Below are 15,367 nucleotides of genomic sequence, written 5' to 3'. Positions count from 1 at the left end.
GGAAAGAGGTAGGAAATAAAACATCTTAACAGAAGAATCCCTTTGGAAACATGCAGGAATAAGCCAAAGATAGCAGCAAACCTGTTCCTGCCTGCTTCCAACCTGACAGATGGCTGGTACGGCTACTGCGCTGGGGGTGGGGGAGAGATTAACAGCTTTTCTTTAATTTCTGCTGACTGTTTTCCATTTTGTGTCCCCCCCGTCCCCTAGTATCACAAACATCCTTCAGCCTGCCCCAGACTTAACTCCTGTGACCCACAGGTTGCATGCAATCATAGGGACAGGGCACACAATCACTCACTCAGAACCTGATATTAAATTCTCTTTGCCGAATCCTTGAACTTAGATGACTCCAGAGATCCATTCCAGCTCAATTTTCTGTAATTTGGAGTCTCTCTCCAGCACGGCCCAGGACAATGAATCTGTCCTTAATTAACACAGGTCTAGCCATTTACAAATAACACCTCCAGCAAATCGTCCCATCTTCATAAAGTAATCCCTCAAGCTGAGCATCCCTAATGGTGTCTGGACTGTCGTTTACTCCCTGCAGAGCTGTCTGGATTCAGAGATTTCTCGTGTCTTGGCTGTGGTGCTGTGAGCACTGAGCTAGGTTCAGAGCCCTGACAGCAGGACCATACCTGTTTGGGCTGTAACAAAGGTTGCTCCTGGCTCCTGTGTTCCAAGGAGTGTGACTTCATTTTTGCTTGCTGCGATAGAGAAACAGAACAAAAGATAAGCAGAGGGATTAACAGCAAAATTAAGAATGGCTGATTGCTGGCTTTGGAGAGGCCATGGGAAATACAGTCCCCTCCTCTCCTACAGCCTGCTCTGGGCACTAGAGAATTCAGAGTGGGAAGGCACAGCAAACTGAAACCACTCTGAGTAATTTGCTTTCTGTACACCAAGACATCACCCCTAGAGTTATGCAAAGACCTGTCACATTTACTCTTGCCTTCAATGCTGCTATAAGTCCTCTGCTAGCACAAAGGACATCTTAAGAACCAAGACCAAACATGAATTATTTTGCCTTGCTATAAATAACTCATCAGCCTTTCCAGGATATAAAAAACCAGCCAGAATTGGTGGGAGGCATAGTGTATTTTTACATTCTGTAAACATTTTTCAGCTTTGGGAAAATAAAGTTTATAGCTTATGTTTTCCCTCAACCTTTTGCAATTCTAGCTAGGAACTGGAAAATAAAACAGTGATAATTAACCTATTTAAAAAACTATATAATGAATCAATTTAAAGAATCCTTCCCCCACCTATTAGCATGGAGAGCTCAAAGCTATAAAACGTTAAGTGAGGTTTGTTTGGAATTGCAGAACTGCATGAACAAAACCATATATTTAGAATTCCACTCCCCAGTCTAAAAATTCAGCTTAAGGACCTTCCAGCACCATATCCTTAACAGCCATCAGCCCTCTCGCCTCAACACCAGTCAGCTGTGTGCTACAACAGCCAGAGCTGGGAAGGAAGTGGCCTCGTGAGCTTGTCAGCGTGGAAGGAGTCTGTCCTGCAGCCCTCGCTCTGCCCCTCCCGTGCTGCTCCACGTGTAAGGCAGGAGGATACCAATCGTGCCCTCTGGGCACGCAGAGAGGGAGCAAAAGAAGTGCTGAGAGCCAGGGCTGCTTGTTTGCTGGCTGTCCAACCTCCCCAAGACTGAACTGGAGCTATATTCCAGGCACAGAGCCCGCTCAGTGGTGTCCATGGCAAAGGCAGCCACCACCCCAGGGGGAGCGGGGACGTGACGTCTGCCAGCAGCCCCTGGGCTGCCGCCCCGGCCTGGAACCATGGGCCTTGACTTTGGGGCTTAAACAGCCTCATGAGAAAGATCAGTGATTGCTGGAGAGGGATGACATAACCAGACAGGCGAAAGAGCAGTGGAAGAACTCATCCCTTGGTTTTACTTCATTAAATCATTTTCTTGGCTCAGCTGCATGCCTGTGGGCGGCCGGGGAGGTCAAGCCAGCAAACAGGCAGTGGGACAGGGATGCAGATCCCTCTGGGGTGGGTGCCATCCTCTCATGTCTCCCTGAGCACCACACGGTGTGTTTACACACAGCAAACCCGCCACCAAACCGACGGGGCTCGTCTCCCTTTGTGTGCCATAGATGGGTTACGTTGGTGCATCTGTGTGTGGCTGATAACAGGCCTGCTAGATTACCCAACACATCCCTCCCCTGTTTGACACTCATCTGAACACAAGATGTGCTATCAACAGACGTCAGCAACTAAAGCGAAGGCACATATGCAGCCATGCCCTGCCCCCCCAGAGGCTGCCTGCCAATGGAGCTAGCTGGCTCTGGTGCAGTTAAGTCTTACTGGAAGGGGTTTTTTTTCCTTTAAAGAGAAAAAGTGAACACATTTCTAAGCTGGCCCAAACTGCCGCTGCCTTGAATTCATGTAACACCAGTGAAAAATGGAGCAAACTGACTGTCACCACTAAGCCAGCCTCCTTTAGCTCTGAATAACATTAAAAAGGGCATAAACAAAGACAGAAATTCAGAAAAGCAGGCTGAAATTTTCCAGCTCGCTCTGTTGCAGTCAGGGCAGAAAAAAGGGGACATAAATTATGAGTGAAACTGCCTGTTTTCCAACCAGCATGGAACAAACCTACTGTACTGTGTGTCAGGACTTGGGAACGCCTCCTGGTCATGGCACTCAAGTCCTTCCAGTGCAGCCAGCATTTTCCAGCTTGCTAAATCTTTTGGGACTGAGGAAAAGTATTTTTAGCTTTAACTGCTGGCTCAGCCTTACCACAAACTATGTGGAACCTATTAAAACAGAAGGTGCATTTTTCATCCTAGTAAGAGAGAAACTATTTGTCCTAATTCTACAGAGGAAAAATGACAAGCCTATTGCAGCTGAGCCAGACTGCCTCTTAAGTTTTCAAATATGAGTGAAGAAATTTAAATGCCTAATTATTGGTCTAACTTACAGGATACACGAGAATCTCCAGTGCCCACTGCAGCCAAAGGGAATTAGAGCATTTTTAAAAAGTAATTATACATTATAAGAAATTTAAACCAGGACACTTATGAGACACCTAATTTTGTCTGTAGAAGCCTAGCATAAGCAAACTGTGATTACTTCTGTCTATATCTTAATAGCTATTTATTCCAGTCATTTAACACAGGTTTTTGCTTAATTAAAGCCACCTAAGTAAGAAGCTACCTGAATACAGTATCTTTGTAGCACAGCCCGGACCTCAGACATAAAGGCTCAACATCTGGCCCTCTTTTTTAAAGTCCTATTCATGTTCCATCCCCTTTCTCCTTGGCCTAGGCTTGCTGCCCATTTTCTCCAAAGCAGGGCCTCCCTGGCACCCTGCCTCCACTGGCAGGAAACAGGGGTTCTCTCAGTCCTTCGCCTTTGGGTTCACTCCTCCTTTGCAGCAGAAGCAAAAGAAAATGAGCACATGTTTTTTCTTTTGTTTCTGAACAACTGCTGCAAGCTGCTGTGCCCGCAAGAAGCGCCAGGATCACAGCATGCTCTGCTCTTCACCCCCAAAGACGCGCTGCATCAATTTGCAATTTCCTAAGCCACATCCACATTAAGCAAGACAATGGAAGCATTTATAAGAAAGTGCACATGCATATAACTTAACCTCTATTTGTCAATAAATCATTTTAATCGGTCTAAACAGTGTTCAAGACGTCCTACTGCAGAGTTTGGTCATATTTTCCCAAAGCTGTAAAAATAAATAAAACAAAACCCATGGAGTTTGCATCTAAATCCAACTACTTTATGCAAGGTCTTGTCTGCATGGGATGTTTCCACTGTTTTCTCACAGCAGTGCAATACTAAAGCAGCAGTACAAACTTATTAAGGCTAGCTTCTTTAACATTACAAACAAAAATTTAAATCCAACCACACTGAATGCAGCATTTCTTGTCATCTCTCCGTTTTCAAGCAACACAGACCAGGTAATTTTATGACTTTTATATATATATTTTTTTTTTAAAGAAGAACAACTTGTAGGAAATATTTTTTGCAGGCACCTCTTCCTATTTCTTCCCCTAAATCGAGTTGTTCTATTACGTTGACAAACCCAGTGAGGGATAAAAACTGAGAGCCAAGCTCTGGGTTGGGCTCAGTTGGCTTGGAAAGGATGGCACAGAGAAACTATTAACTGTAAACATCAAGAAAGAAAATTCACAAGAAGCTGACTGTGGAAAAGCTCATGTGTGGCAGAAGAGATGGAAGAGACTGTTCTAGGCTTAGGGGCGAGTCTGAGTAAGGCATAATACCAAGAAGAAGACTGAGGAAGCAGCAAGGCAAGACCAGGATATCCAAAAGGGGTAAGAGGGAGTTGTCATTAGAGATGTGGGTTGGGTAAAATTGCAGAGGGTTCTTCAAATGAGAATGAGAAATTCAAATTTCATACAGAAGCCACAGGAGAAAATCAAGGATCAGAATGATACAGCCAGAGAAGCACGTGACAACTAACATGCCAATTTTTAATACGCTGGAGAAATGAATGGTGAAAACAGAAGACAAACCAAGTCACGGAGATCAAGGTAAGAGTTCGGAGTGAGAACAGAGAAGGAAGGATGAGTTTCCATGAGACAACACAGCAAAAGAAACAGCAACTCTTGGCAAGGACCTAAATAAGGAAAAAGAAAGAGCAAGAAGTGATATGTGGGAAACTACCCGGGGTCAACACAGGACAGAAGTTGAGGGATTAGGAAAACAAGCAGCAGCTCGACTTCTACAAACAGAGCGTGTGATGGCAGCTGGGCAGACAAGAACAGATGTAAGATGGAGGAGACTGGAAGGGAGGCTGAAAGCAACAGCAGAGACTCAAGAACTGCTGATGAGAACAGTGCTTTCTCATTTTTGTTCCTTGCAAAATAATAATACATTCAAGCTAGACTGGGCGATTTCTCATTCTTCCTCATCCCCCCAACTCTTCCAGCCAATATTCCCTACTAACCTGGCATTTGAAACTCTTCAAATACTCGGCCCCCACCTGATCTTCACGCTCAAACCCCGGTGCTTTCTTGTAGCTGCCAGCTGCTGTTACTGAGTCTGGAGGAAAACCAATGGTCTCCAAGCTGTGTGGCTTTCCAATGGCTCCAGGAGGAGACCCACATATATTAGATGGGCTTCCGAGACTGCTGTTCCTACAAAGAATCTAATAGAAGGAACAAGTGTCAGGCAAGCACAGCCAGCCAGTAGCAACAACTCAAAGAGAAGAGGCATCCCATGGAAGAGCTCATTCACTTCACTCCACTGTTTGTGTGCTGATTACACTGACAGTCAATACAGACATACAAGCTTCCAGTAAACAGTAATTAAGAACCAGAAAAAAAGCTCCAGTAGATACTGGATTTATACAGTCCCTCAATTATGGTTACACTGTCATTACTTCATACTGGACTGCAGTCTTATAAAAACCAACCTACAGCTCTAGTGACATTTATTCTTTCTGAGGCCTCAGATGTGATTGATCCAAGTTTCCATATCTGACCCAAACTCTCCTTGCTTTCCTTAATCTACAGTGGATCCTGTCTGCACTTTGAGCAGTAGTGTGAAACCTGGAAAGGTGCTATGCCACTCAGAACAACCAGGCATATCTGAGCTATGTGTAATACTGTATGTTTTGCTTTCCAGTTGGAAATCTGAAAGTTTTAATGCAGGCACAAGCTAAGTATCAACAGCTGCATTAAAAAACCCAAGGATTTCCAACAGTTCCATCCTTTAGATTAATACCAGGGATCACAATCACATGCAACAAGGCTAGTTTTGCACTGTAGATGAAGCCACAGACAGCAGCAAAGGAGATTAAGATGAGTTTTAGAGAAAGGGCTGACCTACATCAATGCAGACATCCCATTTCTCTGGGACAAGAAGTTATTTGGCTGCACTGGCAAGCATGACTGTGCTTCAGACATCAGTTAGACAACTTCTGCTACCACAGACTCAAACGTGGCACAGTCTGGGCTGGCATCAGAAAGAAGGAGCATCCTACAATGTTTTGATTTTATTTTTATACAGACATTCTGCTGTCCACGCTTCCCTACAGTCGCAAAGATACTACTCACTGTGGTGGAGGTGGGGCTAGTTGGCAGAGTTCCTGATTTATTCCACACCTACAGTACAAATACAAAACAGAACAGGCCATGTGAGGCTGGCTGCTAGAGGGACCTTTTTCTCTGATTAATTCATCATGTAAATGATCACCAGCAAAGCCATATTTGTTTGCAAGCTACATGCAGATGCCCTGTGGAGTGATGAAGTCACAGAAAGACATGTGTTCCTGTTTGGCATATATCCAAGGATTAGGAAAGACTGTTTAAAAGACTAAGAGCTTGAGAAAGAAAAGACCTAAATGGTCTATTGAAGCAGAAGGTATCCTCAATTTTACTGCAGTTTTCAGAAAATTTAGATGATATGTTCATAAGATGATGGGGTTTTGGTTTTTACTGCTTTCCACAGTGTTATTTATTGAGAGAAAAATAATATGTCCAGATTTTTCATTATCTGTTTGGAATTCTAGCTGCAATCAAATTCAGCAGAACTACAAACTGTTAGGTTGGCTTTGCTGCTAATAAAAATCCAACTATCAGTTTCTCTGAAAGAGGAAAATAAGATAAAACAGAGGTCTTAAATGAGTTCACCTTATTCTGACCAGTTTCAAATGAGTTAAACTTGTGTCATTTTACCTTCTCAGAACCTTGACCACCCGTTCAAAAAGGTTACACACCTTATCAACAGCGGTGCAAACAGGAAAGACTCAAGGAACAAAAAAAGAAATCTCTGCAAAAATGAAGTGGTCTAGCATTCCACAAGTTTTTTTTAATCTGTTTGCATGTGCTCAGCATTTAAAGATCTCCCTTCTTGTATATACAACTAAAGTACTGTCAATAATCTGGGGCATTACTTAAAACATATACCAGAATTTAGCTATCTTCAGAAGTAGGAGAGGGAGAGAACCTAAGATATCCTATAATGCACCACACAATATGCAGAGGCTCAGCCTCTGAGATTACATATGTAAACAAACTCGATTGTAGTTATGTACTTTAGATGTTTTGGCTCAGGGCCTTTAATTAGAGTACTTGGAAGCTAAGCCCAATATGTACCTCCAGACAGGAAGGAGTTGGACTTCATGTGCACATGTATTCCACTTTCCTGAAAGTACATCAACAAATGCTGCACAGAAACGAAGGCTTAAAACTTTTATAGGTGAGAGGACAATATTAAAGCCACTGAATTGTATGCTCCAAACAAATAAATCCCTCTAAAAGATTTGGAGTTGAGACTGAAAAGAAAAACACCATATCCTTTGGCCTTTTAGATATTTAAGATTTTTCTTCTTGGGAAAAAGAAGCACAGTGACTCAGAGAAACGCAGATTTATCAGATGCTGACAAGGTTTCCCCACAGTGCTACATACATTGCTAAGGTCTGGGGCATGTGGACTGGAAGGGCTGACTGGAACAGAATCACCAGCTGCTGACGGCATATACATCACAGGGCCTGTCTGTGTCGGGCTGGACACAGCTGAGGATTGCTGTAAATCTTCATTGAGTGCAGGCTCTGGAAGAAATAAAAGCAGATGTAATGTTATCCAAAGCTGTACTATTGCAATGGAGCACAAGAAATTCAGGTATAAGAATACCAAGATATTCTTGAGAGAAGAAATATTCCACAAGCACCTACTTATAAGTACAGAAGCAAGGAAAAGCTTTATCTGGCAAATGGCTACTACTTATCTAATATTCCTTACAACTATTACTGTCATCACTTGTATGCTGTGCTGCTCTTTAGTCCATTAATGGTGCTCCAAAATTATCTTCCTTGCATGAGCTGTGTGTTATTCATTCATCTGTCTTGAACTAAGCAGAGATTCCTTGATTGCTAGGCGGAAAGATGATGGGTACATTATAATTTGGTGAGGGAGATAAGTTTCCATCTGTGCTCAGTGTAAACCATTATCAAAAATAAGTAACATATGTAGAAAGGCATACACAAAAAGAAAGTGTCATTGGCTTGCAAGGTAAAGATGCTGTAGACTTGTAGAGCTTACATCTAACACAACTCATCAGCATCTTTACAAAAACTATCTAACTGACACTATGCGTGTATCACAGTACCTTTAATGTACTGGTTTCAACATATCTTGCTAATAAATCAGCAAAACTCATACTAAGAGCAATTCAATTGAATTCAGCCTTCAGGGTTCACCTTGCTAAGAAAGGACAATTCTATAAGACAGCACAAGAAATAACCAGGTTGGAACAACCTAAGTACTATAAAAATGTTACTTTGGCTTTTAAAGAGTATAGCAAATAGAAAGTGCAGCAATCTTTGTAGGAATAAGGCATGTCCTAAACAAAAATACTGTTATACACAAGGGAGATTGCTAAACACTGTTTCTTTACCAAGATTTCACTCTCTTCTAAGCTTGCTGGGTCATACTGTATAGTTGCACTGCTGTGTTTTGGGCCATTATAGCCCACAGCTCTAACTTTAATCACTGCTTGTCGACAAGGCTTCCTACAAAAGGAACTCCATAACCTGTAGGGAATTTACTCTCACCATTCCTTGACAAAGGAAGCAATTACTAATTCCACCATTTACAAAGGATAATCAAATAACAAAGAGATTTGCTCAAGGCCGTGCAGTGAGTCAGTATCAGAGCCAATCTATTGACTTCTGAGTAACCTGCTCTAATTGCTGCAAATTCAACAGTGAGAGTGGAGTGCAGAAACTGTATAGGAGCCACAAGACCAGGAGGTAACATCTTCCCTCTGAATGTTAGTACCCCTGAATGCAGAACTCCCACAACCAAAACACCATCACTAGTTTACAGATGATGAAAGCAAGGATTGAAATAATGCCTTCTAAATCAGGGAGCTATTGAGAAAAGAGGATTTGAGGAAAAGCGGACAAAAAAGCTGCATATTTTTCTTTTCCAACCTGGCTTAAAGATTTAAACTCTAAGCAAAACTTCATAAATAGTAAAATAATTTTTCAAACTTTAAATACATTGCAATTAGAAAATTTATCTGCAGGTTTTTAAAAGTACAACACTTTGCAACTTTGCCAGGTACAGTACAGAAATGAAGGAGATTTCTCTGTGCCCATCCTCCTAAACTGACAGAGAACTGAGCAAGCGAGAGAAATAGCGAGATACTTCAAGAGACAGTGCAGTGAGAATGAAGGGCTGAGCCCCACAGACTACCTACTGCCTTCAGCTCTGCCAACACCTCCCACACTAGCATGGTATTATAGGAATTATTGAAGTTAATATTTCTGCTTTGAAAACCCTCCACAGAAGCTCTAGTTTAGTGGCCCTAGATTTCAAACTCTCTGTTTTGGCTAGAAGGTCTCCATAGCTCAATACCCATGAAAGACTAGAGAAGCAGTCCACGTACGTTCTACATGTGCAAAGGCACAGAAGGGTCCTCGGGGACAGCTGCCAGACTGCTGCATATCATTGCATTTGGTGGATTTGTAGATCTAAGAATTGAGGAAAAAAAAAAAAAAAAAGACATGAACAGGAAAAAACAGTGACCAGCAGCCCAGGTACAAAAACACTACAAAGAGACTCAACAGCAAGACAGGAACACAGACAAAAGGCGCAAAGGCCAGCAGAGCTCAGGGTGACCACTTCAGTGCTTTGCTTCAAGGAAAGGAAAACCCACCTTAGTTACAGAAACACCAAAATATGCCCCTCACAGCTAGAGCTCACCCAGAGATCAACCCATCACACACCAGCTCACCCAAAGGTCACCATTTGCCACCAAGTCCCTCAGTCTCACTGACAGCTCCATGGATATTACAAACGGTAGGAAGCAGTTGACAGATGACAGCACAGAAAGCTACAGCCACATGTTTTTGCAAGGAAAATAACAAACCGTTGGCAATGATTGTAGGAAATGGATTATTCCCCTTCCCCCCAGTTTGACAGGCGGTGACAATGGTTACTTTGCCGATACAGGCCCAACAAAGCTTTTCAGCGCTGTAACATGAAGCAGACTAGGACAAGGTCTTAATTACACTTTCTGAAAGGATAGTGGCATGCGCTGAGCATGCTCACAACTAAAATCTTGGTAGTTTTTTAGCACCAGTTCGCAGGGATCTACGATTCGGGGCAATCATCACCAATCAAGATTTTTCCCTCAACGACACAGGTGCCGTACACTCACCTGCAACCCCACATCATGCTTTCAAAAAGACACCTACACATAAGACTGCTCTTACATTTGAGTTTTCCCCTTCTTTTCTTACCTCCTCCCATACGATCTACCTAACAGAAAGGCACCCCCATCAAGCAGCTGAACTTTGGCTTACTTGCAGCATGCAGTTTCTCTGTATCCCAGGACCACGCCGCAAGCAGCCCACACGCTCTCCCAGCTGGCACACTGATTTTCTTTGTAAGACTCGAATGCTTTTGCTTTTCTAGTCAGCTACCAAGCAGAGTGAGCAGGTTACTGTACCTCTGGATGGAACTGCTGTTCTGTGCGAGTGTGGCAGTACTGGCATGAGTCTCCATTTTCACACTTACTGGGATCTCCCCACTCGTCTCCATGTTTCACACTGGGACATGGTGAAGATCTGTGTAAACAAGGTAGCAGGAAAACACATCAGACCCACAAATGTGTGTCGCATCCTCAATTGAGAGGCAGGTTTGGCTGCCCACCCTCAGCTGTACAATCTGTTTGGCTGGCTGCTGCTTCCTCAGCCCCCACCCAGCTGCTACTGCATCTTTTCCCCCCCACTTCCAACTTCCCAATGAAAGAAGCACAGCTTAGCTCTCCATCTGAAACCAAATACAACCCAAACCAGCGTAACAATATTAGCAGCTGATGTGATTAGTGCCAGAGATGCTGGGTCTGGTTTCTGTTTTGCAACTGTACTTTCATAGAAAGCTAATAAGTTAATTGGCTAATCCTAAAACACATAATACCCTTACAGTGGTATGTTTCCAGGCTTATAATATGGCCATGTGGAAAAAAGGCTGAGTCAGGTCACTGGGGAAAAGGCAAGTCCATTTTCTTTCTCCCAGCCAGGAACAGCTCTTTTTCCCAGGTCTGAATTTTTGCAGTGACCTACTTCCCCTGCTCTTTATGCTTTTAACCGTTCCTTCCAACAACAGCAGAGGGAAGCAGATAGCAGCAGCAGACGCCTGCACGAAAGGCAGCCGCATCAGCTGGGGGTGGGGAAAGCAACACAGAAGTGAGTGGAGATCAGGAGCGGAGCAGCTTTCGCCTCTTCCCTTCTCAAAGGGCACAGGCAGGGGCAGAAAGCACTTGACTGCTGCCTGAAGACTGGCTTAGTGTTTCTCTTTCTCTAAAGGGTGTTGGATTAATGTTGCTTTATTTTTTTTTTTTAATATGGGATTTCAGTGCTGATCCAAAAATTTCTGTGAATGTTGGGGGTGGGGAAATGAAGCAAAAACATCCACGGTATCTACTTTCTCTTCTGGCTTTCTGGTCTGCTTTTATGTTTTTCAGAAAAGAACTAAGGAAAAGCCCCACTGAGACCACAACAAAAGCTCTGTTGTGTTGGAGGAAATGAGGGCCTATAACTTGGATGAAATGTGTTCAGGGAGACACAGCACGCTGAAAAATCCAGTGACAGCTGAGTGAGGAGAACACCCTGGTGCCTCAAAAGCAGAGTCTTCAGCAGTTGGTTAGGAATGCACATCCAGCTAGAGCACTGCTCACACCATGCCTCAGGATCCCCATCGCCAGGCACACACAACAGGCAGCTGAACTTTCTACCATGAAAACACTGCTGTGGGCATTTGTTTCTAGATGGGGATTAAAACTGCCTTTTGTTTTTCCTGCACTGCTTCCTAAAGCAGGAGTTTGTATAATAAGGGGAAGCCAGACACAGGTTCTGTTTGCCATAAAACCAGAGCTGTAACATGATTTAGCAACAGTAATTTATTAGAGATACTGGTTCCCATATCGTAGAATGTTTTAGGTTGGAGAAGACCTTTAGATCATCGAGTCCAACCATTAACCTAACTCCACCAACTTCACAGTTAAAATATGTCCCTAAGTAAACAGGGAAAACAGGAAAATTTGCTTAGTTTGTTACTCTTTTCCTAGGCAGAAGTAACAGTCCATCACATGTGTCAGTACAGGCCTTGGAGAGACACAAAAAAAAACTATGTACTGGACAAAATCCTAGCTCCTTCATTACAGACTTCTACACCACCTCATCACTCATCTGGGAAACAGAACATCCAGGACCACAGTACCTATATTTGTGTTTTCTTGGGCTTCTTCTTCTGTCTTTGCTATTGTGGTAGTAGGGACAGGCATAACCCTGGCGACAGAGACGGGGAGGTTTCTTACACTGCTCTGTCTTGTAATTTCCCAACACGTACGTTGTATCTGCAAAAGAAGCAACCAGTTAGTAGAAGATGACCATGATCTGTATTTACTATACAAAAGTTTTTGACAGAAACAGGCACTCCACAAACACCAGAACTACCCAGCCCCACAGACCCTAAGTTGCACTCACCTTGCCACCTTGGCTCCTCACTGAGTATTTTCTCTATCATAGCATGGCTAGCAGCGACTGCAGACTGACCCTCTATGCCACCTTCTGATGTAGGCTGACCATTCTGCAAAGCCTCCATTGCCTGAAGCTCCCTTTGTGAACAGAGTTAAATGAACATACAGACTGAGCATGTGAAGACAGATAAAAGTGTATAAAAATTCTCATACTGGAGCATGGCAACAATTCCTAAGTAGGTGCATTTAATTCATGCATTTATTTTTTTGAGAAAATCTTTAGTCAAAAGGCAACTGCAACACATGTTCTTCATTCCCTGGGAATTACAGATATGTTATTTTGACCCCTGCATCAGACTCCAAGCTACAGCACAACTAGTTTAAAGTGTGCTCCCTTCCCCCATTTTGAGTATCTTCCCTGGAGATTTTTATTTGCCTTATTAGGAAGGAATATATCATCATCAATCCAACATTAAGTATTTCATGCCGAAGCAAGTACAGTCCTTCACTCATTTGACTTTTCATTTGGGTACAGAAATTACCTTTCTCATACAGAGCCCCAAACTCCACTAACCTGATGTCATAGACCGGCGAGCGCAGGTCGTGGGGCCCGTGAGCGAACGCGCAGTGGACTCCGTTCTTCGTGCAGTTTCCCTTGGAGTCTGTCTCATGAATGCAGATTCCAGTTTTGTAGTAGCGCAAGTGATACCTCCTCTCTGTGTCTCCAGTAGTTCTATGCAAGAAGGGACATCTGAGGTACAGGAGGAGGGGAAGAACAGAGTTCAGTCACACAGGTGATGGACTCAACACGATCAGAAGATGTATTGCCAATGTGTGATGCTGCAGCTGACAAAACCTTTGCCAACTTTCCCCTTCTCTTATGCTGCACCTTCCAATGCTACACAGAACCCCTAAGCCTATCACTACACAGCATGTAACAGTTTCCCTCCAAAAAGACAACTGGATTATTAAGCCAGCAGTAGGTTATTATTCTAACCCAGTGATGGCCAGGGATCTGGAAAAGAACAAGGCCACAGTCAAGGTGTTCTGGTATCCTAGCCATGATTGAAGGGACACCACATGGCACATACCATTTCCTCAGCAGCCCATCTACACTTCGTGCTGTCGCTGTTTCCTGCTGCTGTGCTCCTACAGGGCTAGCGCAGCCTAGCTAGGGCCAGATGCATCCTTTATGCAGGGCACGGGGCAAGAAAAGGGAATTACAGCACTGCCATTTTAACCTAGGCTTTGTTTCCCCTCTTAGGCAGAAAAAGAACAACATGGAATAGGTGAAGCTGAGATATTGCAGCAGCAGGCTAAACATACAAATCAGCAAAGAGTCCTGAGATGGCAACAGTTTTCATCCACTGTGTTTGAGCCAGGTATGAACCAGGGATCTGGAAGCTAAAGCCCCCAAACACCCTGTTATTTCCAGTCCCTTCCTGTTCTCTTCTAACAAGGAAGAAAGTATTGAAACTGAGGCTTCAGGCTGGGAGATTATTCCATTCTGCTGTGGTCACAAGATCTTTACTTAATTGGGTAAAAAAAAAAAAATATTGTTTTCCTGATAAAACAGCATTTTTCTGTGTGTTTATACTGGCACCATGAAAGGGAACTGAAATTCCATCTTTCTATAGCATCTCTACATAAAACACTCCCTATATTTGACCACAGTTTGGCTACACTATTTGTTCTTCCACATCTGTCACATGCCTAAAATTATATTACTGGGTTAACTCTTCAGTTGCTGGAGTATGCCACAGGCACAGCAGAAACACTTGCATCTCTGCTCCAGTTAAATGTGCTGCATTCACAAAGAGAGAAGATCCAATAAAACTCTTCCTCATGTTGCCCTAATCTGGGTACGTTTTCTTAAAAAGTTCAGGAAGACAAAATGAACTGACAAGTAACTGATACGGTTCCAAAAGCTGTGGATAGATAATTCAGGGGGAAGACTGGAGGACAAAGCTCCTCTTTCTTCAGCCTGTGAAAAACTAAGCTACTCTGCTAGTGAGCAAGAGCTATTATCTGACAGTCAGGGACTTACAGGAACAGTTTTTCTGAGCCCATTTGTCAGCGAGCTGTTTTTCCCACCTCAGCTTTACTGAAGATGCCAAGGCTCATGAAGAGAGTGAATGATGCAAGAGCTGAATTCCCATCTAAGTCACTCTTGGTATCATCTCTGCAGCAGGCCCGGAGCACAGAGGTTGCTATTACAGTTTTTACATCTGTTCTCATGTTACGTACGTTACAAAGCTGCTTTTACTGCTCCCTTGCCTCATCTCTACAAGAACTGGCTGGAATCATCACCTGGACTGATCCCAGAAGCCTAATGCCTGAAAAGCAGGGTGCAGTCTTTACTTACTCATCTCCTTCTGGGCAGATTCCTGTGGTCTCGTCATACTTGGTACAGTAAATGTCGGGGCTGTAGTTGAAGGTGCCATCCCGGCGGCGGATAGATCTGCGACGGCGCTGGTTGACAAAGTGCCAGTGGAAGCAGGTGTAGGGCCGGTGCTGAGTGCACTTGTGCTGCACAAAAAGAGGGCACTGCTCCGTGCGGAACTCCTTCAGGTAACTGCAGGCAGAAACCCCACAGCAAGAGATTAGGACCAGCACGCTGGGCAGAGGCAACAGCCAATCACCCCGCGGGGTCCAGGCAAACCGAGCCGCTGCCCTGCCCTGCCCACGCCCGCCCCTGCTCTCCCCAGGCTGGAAGCTCTGGTTGTCCCTAATGGCAGATATCAGTTACTAGGCCACTCAACACAAACGTCAGTGCTCATGATAGTTAAAAATCACTTTCTATTGTGGTCATTTTGAAGAGGCTTTTCAGGAGCTTAGAAAATAGTTTATAAGCAAACAGAACTCTTAAGTACCTTCCAATCC

The 15,367-nt window shown here is 43.7% G+C and overlaps 1 protein-coding gene across 1 annotated transcript in view; it reads right to left on the bottom strand.

Annotated features, from left to right (window-relative positions):
• Positions 1-15,059, bottom strand: part of UNK (unkempt family zinc finger) — a gene marked incomplete at its 5' end in the record, with an annotated part of 22,893 nt that extends 7,834 nt beyond the window's left edge. The window contains 10 exons of the mRNA XM_008939883.1: positions 639-707; positions 4,940-5,140; positions 6,051-6,098; positions 7,405-7,547; positions 9,389-9,473; positions 10,454-10,571; positions 12,226-12,361; positions 12,492-12,622; positions 13,059-13,235; positions 14,850-15,059. Coding sequence (XP_008938131.1) covers positions 639-707; positions 4,940-5,140; positions 6,051-6,098; positions 7,405-7,547; positions 9,389-9,473; positions 10,454-10,571; positions 12,226-12,361; positions 12,492-12,622; positions 13,059-13,235; positions 14,850-15,059 — 1,318 coding nt within the window. The remainder of the gene's footprint in view (positions 1-638; positions 708-4,939; positions 5,141-6,050; positions 6,099-7,404; positions 7,548-9,388; positions 9,474-10,453; positions 10,572-12,225; positions 12,362-12,491; positions 12,623-13,058; positions 13,236-14,849) is intronic.
• Between the last annotated feature and the right edge of the window lie 308 nt (positions 15,060-15,367).

This window comes from Merops nubicus, unplaced genomic scaffold (assembly GCF_000691845.1).
Source record: "Merops nubicus isolate BGI_N331 unplaced genomic scaffold, ASM69184v1 scaffold35564, whole genome shotgun sequence".
Lineage (NCBI taxonomy): Eukaryota > Metazoa > Chordata > Aves > Coraciiformes > Meropidae > Merops > Merops nubicus.
Note: the sequence above shows the minus strand (reverse complement) of the source record. Positions and strands in the feature narration are given on the sequence as shown.